Source organism: Notolepis coatsorum (assembly GCF_963971535.1).
Source record: "Notolepis coatsorum genome assembly, chromosome: 7".
In the NCBI taxonomy this organism is placed as follows: domain Eukaryota; kingdom Metazoa; phylum Chordata; class Actinopteri; order Aulopiformes; family Paralepididae; genus Notolepis; species Notolepis coatsorum.
Window position 1 is genome coordinate 9,754,397 of NC_140171.1, and position 22,997 is coordinate 9,777,393.

At 47.2% G+C, this 22,997-nt stretch overlaps 1 protein-coding gene across 1 annotated transcript in view; it reads right to left on the minus strand.

The window, feature by feature from the left end:
• Positions 1–22,997, minus strand: part of LOC311231927 (apoptosis-stimulating of p53 protein 2-like) — a 100,007-nt gene that overhangs the window by 4,182 nt on the left and 72,828 nt on the right. Inside the window, 8 exon segments of the mRNA XM_084318560.1 lie at positions 1,796–1,962; positions 3,605–3,738; positions 5,066–5,203; positions 6,150–6,813; positions 6,815–6,962; positions 11,772–12,177; positions 13,432–13,532; positions 15,012–15,131. Coding sequence (XP_084174686.1) covers positions 1,796–1,962; positions 3,605–3,738; positions 5,066–5,203; positions 6,150–6,813; positions 6,815–6,962; positions 11,772–12,177; positions 13,432–13,532; positions 15,012–15,131 — 1,878 coding nt within the window.

Below are 22,997 nucleotides of genomic sequence, written 5' to 3' on the forward strand. Positions count from 1 at the left end.
GGTCCTGACGCAGGCCTCCGGCGGAGCATCGGTGCGCGGGGATGTAGCCCTCCCTGTCGGCGCAGCGCGCCCACCACCACTCCGTCTCGTCCTTGTCCTCTCGCCTCAACACCGTCATGCAGTCTCCCTCGTGGAAGGCCAGCTCATCGCCCTCGCCCTCGGCCTCGTAGTCCCACAGGGCGTAGACCACGCCTCGGTTCATGATGCCCATCTTCTCCTGCACACCTAGCCATGGCACACAGGGTACAGATACTGTCGTCAGCGTATAATTTCAATAAAAAAGCAAACACGGGCGGCTACGTGGTGCAGTGGGCAAGGCGCTCACCACGAATACTGGAGACTGGGCTCGAACAGGTTCGCCTCCCTGTTCGAGCCCAGCGCTCCACATTGCTTTCAGTTTAGCTGGTCGTTCATACTAATACACATTGGCCGTATTAGGGGGAGGGAAACTGAAGGGTGGGGATCGGGCGTTGTGGACAGCGACTCCTACAGGTCGGTTGGTGCGCCTGCGCAGTAGAATCAGGAAGTGTCGGGGGCAGCGTGAGCCTCCCACGTGTTACTCCTCGCCACTGAGAGATCGAGCTGCGCAGGTGAAAAGATGCGACTGCTGTTACCTCAAGTACCGGAGGGGACTCGTGCTATGTATGACTTAGTCCACATTGCAGCCGGCTTGTGGGAGGCAAGAAACAGCGTTCGTGACAGGGGAGGGTTGAATTGGATGATACGAAATTGGGATGGGAGAAAATATAGAAAATGGGAGAAAGAGTGGATAAAAAAAAATAAAAAATAGCAAACACAAGTTCCAAATAGGTTTAGGTGAAGTACAGTGTATAAGGTTGCACAACACACACACACACACACACACACACACACACACACACACACACACACACACACACACACACACACACACACACACACACACACACACACACACACACACACACACACACACACACACACACACACACACACACACACACACACACACACACACACACACACACACACACACACACACACACACACACCCCCACACACACACACACACACACACACACACACACACACACACACACACACACACACACACACACACACACACACACACACACACACACACACACACACACACACACACACACACACACACACACACACACACACACACACACACACACACACAAACACACACACACACACAGGAACAGCGGACCAAGCAATCATGTATTAGACAATGATGCGTCTGTTTCTAGGCTGGCCCCAATCTTTGTTTTTTTTTCTTTCTTTTTTTAACACATGGTGGCGCTGGCGTTGTGTCCCTATACCATTGTTTAGGGGAAGCCCTGCAGAAGATGCAATATAATCACAATACTTTTCAGTAAAAGCCTCTAATCACTAGTTACAACAACGTCAGAATCAATTATTTGTTATAGAGTAAAAACACACAAAGAATGTTAACGAGGTATTATTCCAGAGCCTTAAAAGAGACACGTTTGTCATGTACTTGACATCAGAGATGATCTTAACCCTTTCACTGCCACACGAACAGAAGGTTAGCCCTTTACTATCACACAACCGACGGCGATGCTCCATCATTAGCATCATTAGCTCCGCAAATGCGGAGCTAATGATGCTAATGATGGAGCATCGCCGTCGGTTGTGTGATAGTAAAGGGCTAACCTTCTGCGTTGTCACAGTGAAAGGGTTAACCGGCTGTCGTGTGGCAGTGAAAGGGGTTAAATGATGCACGGAGGGGCACGGAGGGCACGGAGGGCACGGAGGGGGGGCTCACCGTAGAGGAACTGGGAGCACTGGGCGTAGCCCTCCTCCATCTCCTCACACTTGTCCGCGGCCGTCTGGCTGTCGCTGTAGGTGGTGGCGAACACCGCCGCCCCCGACTCCACCAGGAACTTACACACCTGCACGTTGTTACAGGAGGCCGCGCAGTGGAGGGGGGTCCTGTTGTGGGGGAGGGAGATGGAGAGAGAGAGAGGGAAAGAGAGAGAGAGAGAGAGAGGGAGAGGGGGGTGGCGAGAGAGAGGGGGGGGGGGGGTGGAGAGAGAGAGGGAGAGGGAGAGAGAGAGGGAGGCGAGAGAGAGAGGGGGTGGAGAGAGAGGGAGAGAGAGAGGGAGAGGGGGGTGGCGAGAGAGAGCGAGCGAGAGGGGGAGGGAGATGGAGAGAGAGAGGGGGGGGGGATGGAGAGAGAGAGAGAGAGCGAGAGGGAGATGGAGAGAGAGGGGGGGTGGAGAGAGAGAGGGAGAGAGGGAGGGGGGGTGGAGAGAGAGAGGGAGTGAGAGGGGGAGGGAGATGGAGAGAGAGGGGGGGTGGAGAGGGAGGGTGGAGAGAGAGAGAGAGCGAGAGGGGGAGGGTGGAGAGAGAGAGAGAGGGGGGGGTGGAGAGAGAGAGGGAGGGTGGAGAGAGAGAGAGAGGGGGGGGGTGGAGAGAGAGAGCGAGCGAGAGGGGGAGGGAGATGGAGATGGAGAGAGAGAGAGGGGGGGGTGGAGAGAGGGAGAGAGAGAGAGAGAGAGAGAGGGAGAGGGGGTGGAGAGAGAGAGGAGAGGCGAGCGAGAGGGGGAGGGGTGGAGAGAGAGAGAGAGAGAGAGAGAGGGAGAGGGGGGGTGGAGAGAGAGAGGGAGAGAGAGAGAGGGAGAGGTGGAGAGAGAGAGCGAGCGAGAGGGGGAGGGAGATGGAGATGGAGAGAGAGAGAGGTGGGGGGGTGGAGAGAGAGAGGAGAGCGAGCGAGAGGGGGAGGGAGATGGAGAGAGAGGGGAGGGGTGGAGAGAGAGAGATAGAGAGAGAGTGGGGGGAGAGAGAGAGAGAGGGGGGGGGTGGAGAGAGAGAGAGAGGATGATTGGTTTAGGGATAAAGAGGCAGAAAAGCTGCAACAGAAGTTGGTACTGTAGATTGATAGGATGAGAAGATGGGGTTAAGTACAAGTTAATGGAGGAGATTTAGATTTATTTAGTCTTTAGCGGGAGGCTATTATCTAGAGAGTTTCAATACAACAACAGTGGAGTCATAGTCAACATCGCAGCTCACGCCGTACATCATATCAGCCATGGTGTTGTTTACTACTTTAAGACCTTTGAATAGAATTTAATACCTATTTCACGGCCATACTGGCAGGAAGGAAAGTGACTATGAAAGAAGTAGTTCTATAGGAATTGTTGGGAGGGGAACTGAACTATTGCCGTACTGCTTACATATGTGTCGTTGCATGCCGAATAAAGACCTCTCTAAAGAGGTCCTGCATTATTATTATAGATGTAACTTCCTAATCCAATAAAATCTTACATTTTTAAAACATTTAAAGGCCGAAAAATTATGATTATTGAATTTAAGACTTTTTAAGACCCAGTGGGAACCCTGTATAAACACACAACTTTGAGTGCTCCATCGCTTTTATGCAACAGTTTCTATACAATATCTGATATCGTGACGTCAAGAGTTAACTCAGCTTTAAGCAACTCCTAGCTGTGACGTTATAGCAAATACCACACAGCTCTCAGCCAAAACGCCTGATCAGAACCCACTGTTGATCTCATCAAATGGGTTTTGCAGTGACATGGCGACCCATGGCCCCTGGGTAAAGTTTACTGACCAGCCGTCGCTGTCGGCAGCGTTGGCGTTGACGCCAAACTGCACCAGGAACTTGACGATCTCGGTGTGCCCGGCGCACACGGCGTTATGCAGAGCTGTGATGCCCTCGTCGTTGGGCATGCTGGGGTCCTCCACCTATAGGAGGGATGGGGGAGTATGATGACATCACAGAGGAACCCTGGTTAACCACGCCCATTTACATTATTATATTACAGACCGCTAAAGTACAGTAGAATGACCTACAATTCTTGTATGATTGGTTTTTTCACCGTATGACTCGTTGTGTCTCTAAACTGTCACTCAAAGAAGGAGTCACTGAGAAGGAGTCACTGAAATAAGGAGTCACTGAAAGAAGGAGTCACTGAAAGAAGAAGTCACTGAAAGAAGGAGTCATTGAAAGAAGGAGTCACTGAAAGAAGGAGTCACTGAGAAGGAGTCACTGAAAGAAGGAGTCACTGAAAGAAGGAGTCACTGAGAAGGAGTCACTGAAAGAAGAAGTCACTGAAAGAAGGAGTCACTGAGAGAAGGAGTCACTGAAAGAAGGAGTCACTGAAAGAAGAAGTCACTGAAAGAAGGAGTCACTGAAAGAAGGAGTCACTGAAAGAAGAAGTCACTGAAAGAAGGAGTCACTCAGAAGGAGTCACTCAGAAGGAGTCACTGAAAGAAGGAGTCACTGAAAGAAGGAGTCACTGAAAGAAGGAGTCACTGAGAAGGAGTCACTGAAAGAAGGAGTCACTGAAAGAAGGAGTCACTGAAAGAAGGAGTCACTGAGAGAAGGAGTCACTGAGAAGGAGTCACTGAAAGAAGGAGTCACTGAGAGAAGGAGTCACTGAAAGAAGTTGTCATTGAAAGAAGGAGTCACTGAAAGAAGGAGTCACTGAAAGAAGGAGTCACTGAGAGAAGGAGTCACTGAAAGAAGGAGTCACTGAGAGAAGGAGTCACTGAAAGAAGGAGTCACTGAAAGAAGGAGTCACTGAGAAGGAGTCACTGAAAGAAGGAGTCACTCAGAGAAGGAGTCACTGAAGGAAGGAGTCACTGAAAGAAGGAGTCACTGAAAGAAGGAGTCACTGAAAGAAGGAGTCACTGAAAGAAGGAGTCACTGAAAGAAGGAGTCACTGAAAGAAGAAGTCACTGAAAGAAGAAGTCACTGAAAGAAGGAGTCACTGAAAGAAGGAGTGACTGAAAGAAGGAGTCACTGAGAGAAGGAGTCACTGAGAGAAGGAGTCACTGAAAGAAGGAGTCACTGAGAAGGAGTCACTGAGAGAAGGAGTCACTGAGAGAAGGAGTCACTCAGAGAAGGAGTCACTCAGAGAAGGAGTCACTGAGAGAAGGAGTCACTCAGAAGGAGTCACTCAGAAGGAGTCACTCAGAGAAGGAGTCACTCAGAAGGAGTCACTCAGAGAAGGAGTCACTCAGAAGGAGTCACTCAGAGAAGGAGTCACTGAAAGAAGGGGTCACTCACGTCGTAAATGACCCGCTGCACCAGGTCGTACTCTCCCTCCAGAGACGAGTCCAGCAGCAGCGCCAGGGGGTTGAACTTGACCCGCATGCCGTGCTCGATGCGCTCCGAGCCCACCTTGCGAAGGTTCGTCCTTTTACCCTGAGAGTCAGAGAGAGGAGAGGAGAGGAGAGGAGAGGAGAGGAGAGGAGAGGAGAGGAGAGGAGAGGAGAGGAGAGGAGAGGAGAGGAGAGGAGAGGAGAGGAGAGGAGAGGGGAGGAGAGAGGAGAGAGGAGAGGAGAGGAGAGGAGAGGAGAGGAGAGGAGAGGAGAGGAGAGGAGAGGAGAGGAGAGGAAGGTGTATCTGGATCAGCTGTTTATTATACAAAGTCATCTCACTGTGTACAGTACAGTGAGGGAAGATGTCCTGCCCCTGGTGGCCAGTCACAGTAGTAACTATCATCTTTTTTTCCCTTTTCTTTTTTTTAAACAATAACAATAATAATTCAAACAAATGTTTATATACTTTGGGTCTATTTATCTATTTATCATCTTCCTTTAGAAATGAAAAATATGTTGTTCTCAGATTGTATGATGTGAAGAAACAGAAACACGGGAGCCGGCAAACTGGTCCCAAGGTGTATAAATTACATTTAATTGGATGTTGTATTGATTTATAACTGCAGAATAGAGTGCGTGCAGGAACACAACAAGGAGCGCTGTGTGTGCCCCCCCCCCCTCTCAGAAAGCAGACGCTTGTAAACCAGCCTGAAGGCGTGAATACTTTGGGCAGCCGAAGAGTGCTTCCGCGTTCGAGTTTTGCGCTCTGATTGACCAGGTCATGTGACATGTGCGCCAATCGTGGGACAGCAAGTTCTGCGCCTATTTCCGGGTCTAACAGCCTGCAAACTACCTGGCGTTCTATCGCCACGCTCTAAGACAAACTCTAACCTTCGAACTTCGAACGAGCGCCTAAGCTTAACCAGTGTAGACACTTGCGGTCCCACGATTGGGCGTACATGTCACATGACCTGGCCAATCAGAGACGCGGAAACACTCTTCGGCTGACCAAAGTATTCAGGCAGCCTGACGTCTGGTCGACTGCTTACCGGGGGCAGCGTGACCTGTTGTCCGGTGACCTCCGGGGGCCGCATGCTGAGGGGGTCCTCCGACAGCTCGGGCTCCCCCCCCGCGGAGGAGCTGGGGTAGGGAGGGGGAGGGTAGGGAGGGTACTCGTCCAGGTAGGACTCCGGCGGAGGGCCCGCGGCCGGAGGGGGGCACCGCGTCTCCGCCTCCTCGTCCTCGTCCAGCGGGGCGCGGTGGCAGGAGGAGGAGGCCGGGTCGGGGATGATGGGCGAGCGAGGGGGCAGCGGGGGAGGGGTCTGGCCGTCGTCTTCGTCGTCCCTCTCGGAGAGGAGGAGGAGCCGGTCGAAGTGCTCCGTCCCGTCGTCGTGAGCGTCGTAGTAGAACGCCGCCGTCGTGCCGCCGGTCTCCATGGGGACGGTCTCCATGGCGGCGAGGGTGGTCTTCTGGTAGATCAGCTTCTGGATGTTGGGCCCCGCCGGGCCCTCGGGCTCCGTGATGGAGCTGCGCTTCTTGAGGGGCCGCGGCGCGTGGTGCAGCCGCCGGCGCAGGGCCTCCAGGTCGGCGTCGGCGGAGCCGCGGTGCTGCAGGCAGGAGGTGATGAAGGGCAGCAGCTTGGTGGGGCTGAGGGGCCGCGGGGCCGAGCGCTCTGCCGCCGCCGTGTCGGGCCCCCCCCCCCCCGGGGCCGCCGCCCACGCCGTCGCTGCAGGCCTGGTGGTCCACCTCGCCGCAGCCCTGGTCCGACGCCGACACCCCGACGTGCGCCACGTTGTTGTCCTGGACGACGAGACCCTGCTGCTGCTGGCCGCCGGTGGGTGGGATGACGGGCTTCCCGTACACTGTGGCAGGGAGACACGGGAGGTGTTTAGCACCGGGGGGATTCAAGTCATCATCTTTCATTAGTCAAGTCACATTTATATGTATGGCCCTGAAATCACAGATTTGAAGATGAAGATGATTATTTTATTGTCAATGTAGTAGGGTTGACCCCTATTAGTCGACTAATCGGTCGAAAGGAGCCGTAGTCGACTGGCCAACCTCTTAGTCGAATATATAAAAAAAGATATATATATTTATTATTTTATTTTTTTATTATTTTATTTTCTTTATCATTCTTTGCAAAAGAAAAGAGGCCTAGAAGCGTGGCTAACGCTAATGGCACGCATACCAGAGGCTAACTGCCTAAGAAAACAGGCACAGAGGCACTGAAAGAGGATTTCACCCATCTAATGAACACACTAGACTAGACAAATATCAAGATGTATCCATCAGTGGACCAATTGCATGCTTTTGCAGACAAGAAGCCCTCAGTCGACTCCTTCAGACATTAAGCACCCCCACAGCCCAAATGGAATGATAAAAAATTAATAAAATAAAAATAGTAATTTTTTTTTTTAATATTATACTTTTTTCTTTTCTTTTTTTTACCAATAGTCGACTAACGGCACATTTTTGCCAATCATAGTCGACCATCCAAATCCTTAGTCGGGGACAGCCCTACAATGTACACAAGGCAATTTAAATGAGTTTCAGTGCCTTGCTCAAGGGCACTTAGGCAGGACGGCGGACACCGTACATGTAATACCAGCCACCCTTCAGTCACCAGCTGGATTACACCCTCCTGTCGGGGGTTACTGCCTGGTGACCAGCGACCTTTCGGTTACTTGCCGGCCTCTTTATCAGTCTAGGCCATCCTGCCTCCCTGGGATGTTTAAGACATCATGTGGGCCCCTCACAGAGCCAGGCCCCAGGCTTCAACAGCCCCTGACCTACTTATAACCCCCAAAGAAGAGAAGGAAAAACAAAAAAACTAGAAATAAAAGGTGGGCATTTCAATGAGAGATCCTCCGACAAGGATAGGTGTTGAAGTGGACAAATTTTTTGTAAAGAAATACAATGAGCGAATAATAATAATAATAATAATAATAATAATAATAATAATAATAATAATAATAATAATAATAATAATAATAATAATAATAATAATAATAATAATAATAATAAATAATAATAATAATAATAATAATAACAACAATAATAAGCAATTTCGTTGCATCTTAGAATGTCAAAAAGACCCCACACTGGACCAGCCACCACTGTGGCCTGTATAGGATTCCATCATTAGGGTTTGCCGTTGTTTTATCTTTATAATTCCTCCCTAATAGCTGGTCTGAGAGCAGCTGTCTAAAAGGGCTTTAGTGAAAACTCAGTGAGAAGGGATTGGGATGAGTTTTAGATGACGTCTTGTGTTCACACTGATAAGACTTGATTATATCAGACTTTATATCTGTGTGTGTGAATCTAATCGATATCCTCTTATTACCAGGCTTGTGAATCGAGACGGTAAGTTTGCGTTACACACTGTTGTGCAACATGTAGGGAGCTTTAGGCCACGATTAGGTTGGCCACTTCATTTTCCCAATCAAAACACAGCTGTGAGCGTCGCATCGCTAGTACACAGAAGATAAGGACGATGCATCATTCTCGTTGCTAAGCAACACATGGCTTGACAGGAGAATGTCATCACCATGTGGCGCGACGCTGCTAACGATGAGACGTTTTTTTCCTTTGAAGATTTCCCCCCAAAAACAACAGCGCACCCCCTGCCCAAAGCACGCCACCTCAGTCAATTCAAGGCGCGTCGTTTGGATTCAGAGACGTGTGCCAGACGCAATTAAACCTTTGATTAAACGATTCAGACGAGACACATACAAAGAAATGTCCTACGACGTGATCCCAGAATGCAACATTCAGTATAGGCTCTGCTTCATCTCGACACTTGCGATGTTGTTTCCATCATCATATTTCTACATTACAAGGTCAGAGGGCAAGTTTTGGAAGGACGCCATCTCAAACACAGATGTTCTGTCCTCACCTCCCTACCTCCCATCCTCTCTCCTCAACTCCCTCTCCTTCTCTCTCAGAGAGAGAGAGTGCTGCATCTGAAAACCCCTGCAGTTTTTGTCTTTTCAGTACTTTTAACAATTTGATGGTTGAGTAGGCTTTTTTTTTTTTTGCATACCCCTTCAGTAACCTTAAAATCAGTGGATGTCTATTGTCTACTGTCTTCTGGGTTTTATTGAGTAAGCTCAGCATGGTTACTTTTATACTTTACTCGCAAAAATTACAATAAAAGGCATGACTTCACTGATACTGTAATGTACGACCAACACAATCACGGAAGCGACACCTAGATCAACTGTTTGCTTTTGTCTGTTCATCACAAATTATGTAACACCCAACCAAGTCAGACGCTGCATGCTGCTACTGTTGACACTAATAACACGCAGTGTGATTTTTAAGGGCCGGGACAAAAACACAACTTCCCTACCGAACAGCATGTTCTAAAAGCATGTGAGGGGAGTAATAGCTTCTGTCTGATTGTGTAGGTACTGAGGGTAGTAGGGTTATAGCTTCTGATTGTGTAGGTACTGAGGGTAGTAAGGTTAGTAGCTTCTGTCTGATTGTGTAGGTACTGAGGGTAGTAGGGTTAGTAGCTTCTGTCTGATTGTGTAGGTACTGAGGGTAGTAGGGTTAGTAGCTTCTGTCTGGTTGTGTAGGTACTGAGGGTAGTAGGGTTAGTAGCTTCTGTCTGGTTGTGTAGGTACTGATGGTAGTAGGGTTAGTAGCTTCTGTCTGATTGTGTAGGTACTGAGGGTAGTAGGGTTAGTAGCTTCTGTCTGATTGTGTAGGTACTGAGGGTAGTAGGGTTAGTAGCTTCTGTCTGGTTGTGTAGGTACTGAGGGTAGTAGGGTTAGTAGCTCCTGTCTGAGTTTGTAGGTACTGAGGGTAGTAGGGTTAGTAGCTTCTGTCTGATTGTATAGGTACTGATGGTAGTAGGGTTAGTAGCTCCTGTCTGAGTTTGTAGGTACTGAGGGTAGTAAGGTTAGTAGCTTCTGTCTGATTGTATAGGTACTGATGGTAGTAGGGTTAGTAGCTCCTGTCTGAGTTTGTAGGTACTGAGGGTAGTAAGGTTAGTAGCTTCTGTCTGATTGTATAGGTATTGAGGGTAGTAGGGTTAGTAGCTTCTGTCTGAGTTTGTAGGTACTGAGGGTAGTAGGGTTAGTAGCTTCTGTCTGATTATATAGGTACTGATGGTAGTAGGGTTAGTAGCTTTTGTCTGGTTGTGTCGGTACTGAGGGTAGTAGGGTTAGTAGCTTCTGTCTGATTGTGTAGGTACTGAGGGTAGTAGGGTTAGTAGCTTCTGTCTGATTGTGTAGGTACTGGGGGTAGTAGGGTTAGTAGCTTCTGTCTGATTGTGTAGGTACTGGGGGTAGTAGGGTTAGTAGCTTCTGTCTGATTGTGTAGGTACTGAGGGTAGTAGGGTTAGTAGCTTCTGTCTGGTTGTGTAGGTACTGAGGGTAGTAGGGTTAGTAGCTTCTGTCTGGTTGTGTAGGTACTGGGGGTAGTAGGGTTAGTAGCTTCTGTCTGGTTGTGTAGGTACTGAGGGTAGTAGGGTTAGTAGCTTCTGTCTGATTGTGTAGGTACTGATGGTAGTAGGGTTAGTAGCTTCTGTCTGATTGTGTAGGTACTGAGGGTAGTAGGGTTAGTAGCTTCTGTCTGATTGTGTAGGTACTGAGGGTAGTAGGGTTAGTAGCTTCTGTCTGATTGTGTAGGTACTGAGGGTAGTAGGGTTAGTAGCTTTTGTCTGGTTGTGTAGCTACTGAGGGTAGTAGGGTTAGTAGCTTCTGTCTGGTTGTGTAGGTACTGAGGGTAGTAGGGTTAGTAGCTTCTGTCTGGTTGTATGGGTACTGAGGGTAGTAGGGTTGGTAGCTTCTGTCTGGTTGTGTAGGTACTGAGGGTAGTAGGGTTAGTAGCTTCTGTCTGATTGTGTAGGTACTGAGGGTAGTAGGGTTAGTAGCTTTTGTCTGGTTGTGTAGCTACTGAGGGTAGTAGGGTTAGTAGCTTCTGTCTGGTTGTGTAGGTACTGAGGGTAGTAGGGTTAGTAGCTTCTGTCTGGTTGTATGGGTACTGAGGGTAGTAGGGTTAGTAGCTTCTGTCTGGTTGTATGGGTACTGAGGGTAGTAGGGTTGGTAGCTTCTGTCTGGTTGTGTAGGTACTGAGGGTAGTAGGGTTAGTAGCTTCTGTCTGATTGTGTAGGTACTGGGGGTAGTAGGGTTAGTAGCTTCTGTCTGGTTGTATGGGTACTGAGGGTAGTAGGGTTAGTAGCTTGTCTGGTTGTATGGGTACTGAGGGTAGTAGGGTTGGTAGCTTCTGTCTGGTTGTGTAGGTACTGAGGGTAGTAGGGTTAGTAGCTTCTGTCTGATTGTGTAGGTACTGGGGGTAGTAGGGTTAGTAGCTTCTGTCTGATTGTGTAGGTACTGGGGGTAGTAGGGTTAGTAGCTTCTGTCTGGTTGTATGGGTACTGAGGGATTGCAGACATGGTAAATATCTTGCCCTCATGATACTAGAGGGACTACCGGGGTCACAGCTGAGGTCAATTCACTATAAATGCAATGGCCTGATAAGGTTGTTACATTAAAAAAAAAACACACACACAACCAAGAAGGAATGTTCTGAATCACTGGCACATAAATCACAGTTTACATTTTTTTATATTATTGACTGAATTGGAGGCGATTAGATAGATAGACGGACAGACTGACAAGACGGATGTTTGAGTCGATCTGAAACATTCTCTCTCTCACCTCTCGGCTGGGTGCGCGTCAGGGTGCCCCCTCCAGACTGTGGGTAGCAGCCCTTCCCCGGCGTGTTCTGCTGGGTGTACATGGAATAGATGGAGGAGGCCGCCACCGTCTGGGGCTTCTGAAGCAGCGGCCCGGGGGGCGGAGGCTCCGGGGGGTCGGGGGTGAAGGGTCGCACCGTGGCCGCCGGCGGGCTCTCCTGCTTGGGGGGCAGGGGCAGCGTGTGGCTGTGGCAGGAGGGGACGGACGGCGGTGCCCTCAGGTGGGCCTGCTGCTTGGCCTTGCCAGGGAAGGTGCCCGTGCTGTAGGGCGGCTTGCTGCCGAAGGGGCCGGGCTGCTGGGAGAACTGCTTGGGCTTGCTGGGCACCGGTGGCGGCGCCATCTTAGAGGACAGAGCTTTGCCTGTAGCCTGAGAGGGTGAGAAGGCATGTCAGGTCAGTTATTATTATTATCATTCAATACATTCAAAATGCAAGTATGAACTGCAATATAATTCCAAGTCAAGTGCAATAAGCAGTCAATAAGCGGTGTGTGCATCTTCTCCATAGTCTTTTAGAACCTGGCCAAACCCGGCTGTTGTAATCATCGTAGTTTAGCTTGTGTACTACAGTTGGTGGTGGTGTGCATTTTTTAAAGGTTGCCTGGCAACCGGAGAGTTTATAATAAATGCAAACACAAGAGGCAAAACCCCAACCATACCATACCATACCATAGTACCTGAGAGGGTGAGAAGCCATGTCAGGTCAGTTATTATTATTATCATTCAATACATTCAAAATGCAAGTATGAACTGCAATATATTCCCAAGTCAAGTGCAATAAGCAGTCAATAAGCGGTGTGTGCTTCTCCATAGTCTTTTAGAACCTGGCCAAACCGGGCTGTTGTAATCATCATAGTTTAGCTCGTGTACCACAGTTGGTGGTGTGCATTTTTTAAAGGTTGCCTAGCAACCGGAGAGTTTATAATAAATGCAAACACAAGAGGCAAAACCCCCAACCATACCATACTAGGGATGTCCAATATTATCGGCCGATATCGGCATTAAAATGTGATATCGGAAAATATCGGTATCGGTTTTTAAAAAAAAATTAAAAAGAAAATTTACATTTCTATAACCTTTATTTACCCAGGCAAGCAAGTAAGAACAAATTCTGGTTTTATTTATTGTCAAAAGTATGCATAGTTGTGTTAATTCCACAACAAGAGATATGTAATGTTAATTACCTGAAATTATTCAGTTTTGGGGGGGGGGGGGGGGGGACCCTGCATATATCGGTATCGGTTGATATCGGTTGATATCGGTATCGGAAATTAAGAGTTGGACAATATCGGTTTATCGGTATCGGTAAAAAAGCCAATATCAAGCATCCCTATGTAACCATACCATACCAGGCCATGTCTAGGCCCGGCCAGGCTGAACACAGCTAATGGAGTCAAGGCATAACAGATGGGGTTTCAGGATCAGTCAGATTAAAAAAAGAAAATAAAGAATTACAATGAACGACAATGAAAACATTTGAAAATTCATTAACGGGATTAATTAAAGGATCGATTCAACCGTAATGTACTGTAAACAGTAACTGAATGTTGCTGGAAATCTAAATGACATTTTTCATTATACAGTATATGTTTTATTGAATCGTGTGAACAGTGAGATTGGTACCTGGGTGTCCCTGAGGAGGGGGTCACTACTGTTCCGAGAGGGGACGGGGGGCGGAGCGTCAAACATACAGTGTCCCTTTGGGTCCGTGATTGTCTCACCGTCTGCAGGAACAAAACAGGAAGCTGTCACCTGACACGTACGATCTGTTCTATGCCGATGACAGGATGTTACATATCAAACGCACTAAGCCAACCTGTAACCAAGCACTGTGATCGGCAATCCGGGCAAGAGTACCGTTAGTACCTGTACGTCATTCTGTTACAACAAACCATCATTTACAATATAAAGCAGTTATATTATTTTGATTTGCCTACATTAAAATGTCTTGAACAAAATGTACAACCCTATAGCCTAACATTGAACATTTGTGTTCATCCGTAACGTTATATGTCTGTGATAAGACACCCGTTTAAATCTGCTGACCAATTAATTGGTCGGGCTCTAGTTAGGATGGATCAAGTGTAGTTGGAATCATTTCCCTATGGGGATTAATAAATAATAATTAACATAATATTAAAATATTATTAAAATATAAAAGAATCAGCAGTCTTACCTCGATCTAAAGTCATCTACAATTAAGCTAGCAACCGCTGATGTTGCTATCGTCTGCTGTCAACACCACCATTCCTCCCAGGTGTCAGGCTCCTCATTCACTTCCGTTCATTTTGGGGACCTAGTCTAAATAGCATTGAAGTATAACAAACTATACAGCAATATTATTCTGTGTAATAGATGTTTCTGTAGCAAAGGCACAAATGACTACACTTGAGGTGTAGTTTGACCAACTGTCAACTTTTCACAGAAGGTTTAGAATCTTTCTTCCAGCACGGCAGCAGGTAACCAATGGGTAACCACTTCAAAGATACACAGCACACTCAAACCTGTTGACCGGATCTGCTTTTATGTTTTCAAAGGTAATACACAGCAGTAGTTATTTTATACTTCAGAAGTATGGCATTTCGACCAGATCCCCAAGATGAATGAAAGTGAATGAGGAGCCGGACACCTGGGATGATGTTAAAGCAGTGGTACAGCAGTGGTCACTAGCTTACTTGTAGATGCAGATACACATAGTGGTAAGACTTGCCAAGTTCCACTAAAGTGAAATATCCCTTTAACCCTTGGAAGGAAGGAAGGAAGGAAGGAAGGAAGGAAGGAAGGAAGGAAGGAAGGAAGGAAGGAAGGAAGGAAGGAGAGAAGGAAGGAAGGAAGGAAGGAAGGAAGGAAGGAGAGAAGGAAGGAAGGAAGGAAGGAAGGAAGGAAGGAAGGAAGGAAGGAAGGAAGGAAGGAAGGAGAGAAGGAAGGAAGGAAGGAAGGAAGGAAGGAAGGAAGGAAGGAAGGAAGGAAGGAAGGAAGGAAGGAAGGAAGGAAGGAAGGAAGGAAGGAAGGAAGGAAGGAAGGAAGGAAGGAAGGAAGGAAGGAAGGGAGGGAGGGAAGAACCAGGTGTTCCTCTGACAACACTATGATGTATTGATGTAGATCAGTGAGGGAGATTATCCTGAGAAAAGGGTTGAGAAGTGGACCACAGGGCAGGGTTATTCTGACAGTATTCTGCCAACAATGTTGGGGTCAAAGTTCACCTGAGTTGCGGCAGTTGAGGCTGGACATGCGGGGGAGGGTGGAGGCATGGCTGTAGCCGCCAGAGGACTCTGCACTGGAGCTCGGCCAATCAGAGAGCTTGGTCTTGGACGTCTGGAAACCTTGTGTAGAGAGGAGAGGGGAGGAGGGGAGAGGAGAGGAGAGGAGAGGAGAGGAGAGGAGAGGAGAGGAGAGGAGAGGAGGGGAGAGGAGAGGAGAGGAGAGGAGAGGAGAGGAGAGGAGAGGAGAGGAGAGGAGAGGAGAGGAGAGGAGAGGAGAGGAGGGGAGGGGAGAGGAGAGGAGAGGAGAGGAGAGGAGAGGAGAGGAGAGGAGAGGAGAGGAGAGGAGAGGAGAGGGGAGGAGGGGAGAGTGGTTACACGTGTTTCATGTTTCTACCTGCATTCTTTAGATTCGATTAGATTTAATTTATTGTCATTGCACAAGTACAGAGTACAACGGAATTAAGTTGGCATCTAACCAGAGTGCAAAGGAACATTAAAATACATTGTAGTATACAGTATAACATGTCAATATGTCAATATATGACAAAGCTATGTAGTAAATATGCTAAGGTAATGTATGTATAGTATTATTATACAGTGGTACGAGTAAGAATACACTATTATTATGAACGATTACGATTACATTATAAGATTATAAGGCTACAGGCATTATAAGAAGAGTCTCTCTGGATTGTCCAGAGATCTAGGTTTATCGATCTGCGCATGCGGAGTTGGGGATTAGGTGCGGATAACGAACAAGTGACTATAGCTCGGCCGAGAGAGTGCCGATCGACTTGGGATTGGTCTCTCTCCGTGTTCAGGAGACTCGGGCGTATAAACGTCTATTGGATCATGTCTCCAGCGCCCCCACAGCCGTAGCTACAACCACTTAATGTCAAGGCTCTCATCCACATTCCTTGATTTCCCCCCCCCCACTCTCTCTCCCATGAGCTTAATGTAACGTGGAAGTGCAGTGGTCTATAGCGCCTCCCAGAAGGAAGGAGGGGAAGCACATCTGTGGTTGGGGGGTGAGAGGTGTCGATACTGCCTGCCTTCCTCAAGATACTGCTTGTGCTGTACATGCTTCTCTATGTCGTGAGAAAGAGCCATGATGACCCTGAGGGCTATGAAACGCATTCATTGCCCATCATAGAACCTCAAACACATGGATGTGAAATACAATAAATGCATGAAAAAATAAACACATGGCTGTTCATCTGAAAACGAAGTCGTTTTTCTTTTCATTTCCTGATAAGTTGATCCTTTTGGATATACAAGGTTTTGGACCAGTAGCAGTGATATACTGTATTGTATCATGTAAATTCCTAGATGAATCTTCCCTACATTCAAGGGAGAGTCCACTATGATATATTATTATTATGACTTTAAAATTACTCGCATGGCTTAACTCTTCATATGACATCTTAGCAAAGTAAAGGAACCTTCAGTGACACCAACACGTCTCAGGAGGCAGCCTGGAGGATTTGAGAACATTTAGAATAGAATGTGACACTCTTTTGAGAGGAGCTAACTCAACTCTAGCTTTAAAAAGGGACACACAAACATTTCCCAAAATGTTGGCGTTTTTTTTTTAAAGAAGAGCACACTTGACAGAGCAACAAGACTAGGCAAGCCTGGTTAAGCTGGACATACATACCCCTGGGGATTTGAGTTCATTAATTATTCATCAATTATAATGAATGAGGTATGTGTGTACCGTAAAACACTCTGTACTAGATGCATGCATCCTAGTGTCCCAGCAGGTCCGGGCTGGTGATGTTTAGGGGCCATGCTGCTAGTCACATCAGCTAGTCTCTGCTAGTCACATCAGCTAGTCTCAGCTAGTCACATCAGCTAGTCTCTGCTAGTCACATCAGCTAGTCTCAGCTAGTACATCAGCTAGTCTCAGCTAGTCACATCAGCTAGTCTCTGCTAGTCACATCAGCTAGTCTCTGCTAGTCACATCGGCTAGTCTCTGCTAGTCACATCAGCTAGTCTCAGCTAGTCACATCAGCTAGTCTCTGCTAGTCACATCAGCTAGTCTCTGCTAGTCACATCAGCTAGTCTCTGCTAGTCACATCAGCTAGTCTCTGCTAGTCACATCAGCTAGTCTCTGCTAGTCACATCAGCTAGTCTCAGCTAGTCACATCAGCTAGTCTCAGCTAGTCACATCAGCTAGTCTCTAGAGACCTCAAAACTTACTCTAGAGAGGCCTTTAACCTAGAACTGGGGAGCTTGGACTGGTCAGATGAACTCAGTGGTACACAGGTTGAAGAAACATGGCTTGGATTCAAAACCAAATTCACAGCAATACTCAACAACATGGCACCGATAAGAACCACCAGGGTTAAAGGCATGGATGCACACTGAAATACTGGCCGCTATGAAAACCAGAGACAAAAAATGCTCTGAACTTCATAAAAGTCAGACAAAGCTTTCCAAAAGCTCAAACAGTGAACTCCAAGCCCACGTGGTTGAACTAAAAATTCAAAGAAACAGACTAAGAAATGACGTAAACACCATGATCAGAACCGCAAAAAGAAATTTCATCAACGACAAAACTGAGGAAAACAAAAACAAACCCCGCGAACTTTGGAAATTACTCAATAATCAACTAGGCTGCAGTAAAAAACTTAAAACCAGATTCTCAAACATAAACATAAAGACGGACAACACGCTCATCACAGACAAGCTGGATGTAGCCAATTACTTAAACATCTTCTTCACAAACATAGCCACAACACTGGTAAACAAACTACCCTCCCACTCAGGGCATTATGGGGTAGAACACATAGTAGCATACTACAAAAACCTAGGGGTCCACAAAGACGACTTCAAACTGGAAATGGTAACAACCGATGAGGTACTCAAAAAATTGAGCGCCCTCCAACCTAACAAGGCCACTGGCTATGACAACATCCCCTCCAAATTCCTCAGAGACGCAGCAGCCGCCATCACCCCAGTCATCACACACATAATAAACCTCTCTATAAAACAGGGGCACGTCCCCAAGGACTTCAAAATTGCGAGAGTGACCCCTCTGCACAAAAAGGGCAGCAAATTAGACCCAGGCAACTACCGCCCTGTTTCTATTCTTACCTCCATCTCGAAAGTCATGGAGAAAATAGTCTACGAACAGGTCGAAAAGTACCTGGCGGAAAAAAATCTAATCTACGAATTCCAATCTGGCTTCAGAACGTCCCACTCCACTGACACATGCCTCCTCTATTTGAACGACCACATCAAACAAGAGGTGGACGCGGGCAAATACTGCGGCATGGTCATGCTGGACCTACAAAAGGCCTTCGACACTGTCAATCACTCCATTCTAATGGACAAGCTAAAAGCAATTGGTTTTGATAGCTTATCAGTGAGCTGGATGCAATCCTACCTGGAGGGGAGAGAACAGATGGTAGAGGTAAACGGTACTCTACCCCCCCCCCCCTCACAGTGAGCTGTGGTGTTCCACAAGGAAGCATACTAGGACCGCTACTCTTCCTAATTTATGCAAATGACATGTCGTCAGCCTGTGACTGCAACTTGTTCCTGTTTGCGGACGACTCAGCCCTGCTGGTCTCTGACAAGAACAAGTTGCAGGTTGAAAAAACCCTCAGCACGGAACTAGGCAAAATCTGCATATGGCTCGCTGATAACAAACTATCATTACACATGGGCAAAACAGAGTCCATTCTCTTCGGTTCAAATAACAAACTCAGCAAGACCGACGGCTTCTCAGTTACAGTGGGTGACAATATTGTCACAAGGAAAGACGAAATTACCTACCTGGGTTCCATCCTAGAGGCAAATCTTTCCTGTGACAAAATGGCATCCAATGTAATAAAAAAAGTCAACCAACGAACTAGATTCTTGTACCGGATCTCCTCTCTGGTAAACAAGAATACCCTGAAGACTCTGGCAGGAGCACTCATTCAAGGGTACTATGACTATGCGTGCACCTCATGGTACCAAAGCACCTCAAAGGCGCTTAAAACAAAATTACAAACATCACAAAACAAACTGGTCAGACTACTACTTGACCTGAACCCCAGAACCCACCTCACCCCTGCCCACTTTGACAACCTAGGATGGCTTAGAGTAGACGACAGAGTACAGCAACTTGCAATGGGCCTGGTCTACAAGATACAATATACGACCGGGGTGCCCATGTACATGTCAAAATACTTCCCAAAGGTCAGTGAATACCACAACCACTACACCAGAGGAAGCTCAACAAATCATGTTAAACCCAGATTCGGCTCAAACAAGGGACTAAACACGTTTCGCAATTATGCCACAACAATGTGGAACGCCCTACCCAAAGCTGTAAAGGAATGTGAATCCCTGCCCACATTCAAAACCGCTCTTAAAGAGCACCTACGGGAGGCTGCAATTCGAAACTGGCCACCGTAAATGCCCAAAACCCCCACCACCTCCTAGACAGTCTCCTCCCCACCGCATGTATATATTCCCTCCCCGCCGTATGTATATTTCCCTCCCACCCACCCACCCCCTCCTAATGTACAGTCCCCCCCCCCCATCATATGTATATACTCTGTCAGGATCTAGGGGTAACAGTACAGTATATTTGAATACCGCTTATGTCACAAATGTATCAGTACTAAATACCTATATGTCCCTATGCCATAAATGTCATGTATGTTGTGTATGTCATAAATGTCTATATGAATTGAAAATGGGGGACCCTGATGGAAACAAGACAAACGTCTTTCTCAGGTCTGCATCCCCTTAACAATTGTATGTATTGAGCCGTACTGTATTGTACCCATTCTGCAATCTGTTAAATAAAGTTTTCATTCATTCATTCATTCATTCATTCATTCATTCATTCATTCATTCATTCATTCATTCATTCATTCATTCTCAGCTAGTCACATCAGCTAGTCTCAGCTAGTCACATCAGCTAGTCTCAGCTAGTCACATCAGCTAGTCTCAGCTAGTCACATCAGCTAGTCACATCAGCTAGTCTCAGCTAGTCACATCAGCTAGTCTCAGCTAGTCACATCAGCTAGTCTCAGCTAGTCACATCAGCTAGTCTCTGCTAGTCACATCAGCTAGTCTCAACTAGTCACATCAGCTAGTCTCAGCTAGTCACATCAGCTAGTCTCAGCTAGTCACATCAGCTAGTCTCAGCTAGTCACATCAGCTAGTCTCAGCTAGTCACATCAGCTAGTCTCTGCTAGTCACATCAGCTAGTCTCAGCTAGTCACATCAGCTAGTCTCTGCTAGTCACATCAGCTAGTCACATCAGCTAGTCTCAGCTAGTCACATCAGCTAGTCACATCAGCTAGTCTCAGCTAGTCACATCAGCTAGTCTCAGCTAGTCACATCAGCTAGTCTCAGCTAGTCACATCAGCTAGTCACATCAGCTAGTCACATCAGCTAGTCACATCAGCTAGTCACATCAGCTAGTCTCAGCTAGTCACATCAGCTAGTCTCTGCTAGTCACATCAGCTAGTCACATCAGCTAGTCTCAGCTAGTCACATCAGCTAGTCTCAGCTAGTCACATCAGCTAGTCTCAGCTAGTCACATCAGCTAGTCTCTGCTAGTCACATCAGCTAGTCTCAGCTAGTCACATCAGCTAGTCTCTGCTAGTCACATCAGCTAGTCACATCAGCTAGTCTCAGCTAGTCACATCAGCTAGTCACATCAGCTAGTCTCAGCTAGTCACATCAGCTAGTCTCAGCTAGTCACATCAGCTAGTCTCAGCTAGTCACATCAGCTAGTCACATCAGCTAGTCACATCAGCTAGTCACATCAGCTAGTCACATCAGCTAGTCTCAGCTAGTCACATCAGCTAGTCTCAGCTAGTCACATCAGCTAGTCTCAGCTAGTCACATCAGCTAGTCTCAGCTAGTCACATCAGCTAGTCTCAGCTAGTCACATCAGCTAGTCTCAGCTAGTCACATCAGCTAGTCACATCAGCTAGTCACATCAGCTAGTCACATCAGCTAGTCTCAGCTAGTCACATCAGCTAGACACATCAGCTAGTCTCATCGTGTGAGTTTGCATCATATGTTGTTGTTCAATGCTTTTCAGACACATTAAGGTTTTCTCTCATGTTGGATCAGGTCTTTAAAAAAGATAATTAAGTAACCTTGGAAATGAAGTCAAATGAACTACCTTGTGCTTTATTATAGAGGCACACTGGGTGCTGGCAAGCACAACCGCACTGGCCTCTGACCATCGTTTGTAGACCATAGAGACCATTGTGTTTCTATGAAAACCATTTATTTTAGAATGATACCTCCTGTTTTTACTGTGTGTTATTGTGGCGTTTCTTTTTACAGTGGCGTTATTAGGTTATTTTAATCGATTCATTATCTTGTTTGTCTGTATGTAGCTACTGACCGGAGCCAAAACGAATTCCCCTTGTGGACAATAAAGAACATCTAATCTAATCTGATCTAATATAATCAAATCTATTTTTTTTTAATCCAATCAATTGAAAGCCAGCTGTCTGATTTCTCAGGCCTGACAGCTCTGAGGGGGGTTATCATCTTAGCCTTCGAGCGACGGTTTATTGTGAGATATCGTTGAATGCCTCAGTGGTGTTGAAATCGGAGCCGTCACCAACCTCTGGAGACTCCTTTACTTATATAGGGGTCGTCCCGCCTTTCCCCGTTAACCCTTTCACTGCCACACTACAGACGGTTAACCCTTTCTCTACCACACTACAGACGGTTAACCCTTTCACTGCCACACTACCAACGTGTTAACCCTTTCACTGCCACACTACCAAAGGGTTAACCCTTTCACTGGCACACTACCAAAGGGTTAACCCTTTCACTGCGACAATACAGACGGTTAACCCTTTCACTGCCACATGACAAAAGGGTTAACCCTTTCACTGCCACACTACAGACGGTTAACCTTTCACTACCACACTACAGACGGTTAACCTTTCACTACCACACTACAGACGGTTAACTCTTTCACTACCACACTACAGAAGGTTAACCTTTCACTACCACACTACAGAAGGTTAACCTTTCACTACCACACTACAGAAGGTTAACCTTTCACTACCACACTACAGAAGGTTAACCTTTCTCTACCACACTACAGAAGGTTAACCCTTTCTCTACCACACTACAGAAGGTGAACCCTTTCACTACCACACTACAGAAGGTTAACCTTTCTCTACCACACTACAGAAGGTTACTGTGGTAGTGAAAGGTTAACCTTCTGTAGTGTGGTAGAGAAAGGGTTAACCTTCTGTAGTGTGGTAGTGAAAGGTTAACCGTCTGTAGTGTGGTAGTGAAAGGGTTAATGCAGGTGCTTTCATTGGCCCTGTAGCATCACATGATCACACTGTGGCCCTGTAGCATCACATGATCACAGTGTGGCCCTGTAGCATCACATGATCACAGTGAGGCCCTGTAGCATCACATGATCACAGTGTGGCCCTGTAGCGTCACATGATCACAGTGTGGCCCCCTGTAGCATCACATGATCACAGTGTGGCCCCCTGTAGCATCACATGATCACAGTGTGGCCCCCTGTAGCATCACATGATCACAGTGTGGCCCCCTGTAGCATCACATGATCACAGTGTGGCCCTGTAGCGTCACATGATCACAGTGTGGCCCTGTAGCATCACATGATCACAGTGTGGCCCTGTAGCATCACATGATCACAGTGTGGCCCCTGTAGCATCACATGATCACAGTGTGGCCCCTGTAGCATCACATGATCACAGTGTGGCCCTGTAGCGTCACATGATCACAGTGTGGCCCCTGTAGCATCACATGATCACAGTGTGGCCCTGTAGCATCACATGATCACAGTGTGGCCCTGTAGTGTCACATGATCACAGTGTGGCCCTGTAGTGTCACATGATCACAGTGAGGTCCCTGTAGTGTCACATGATCACAGTGTGGCCCTGTAGCATCACATGATCACAGTGTGGCCCTGTAGCGTCACATGATCACAGTGTGGCCCTGTAGCATCACATGATCACAGTG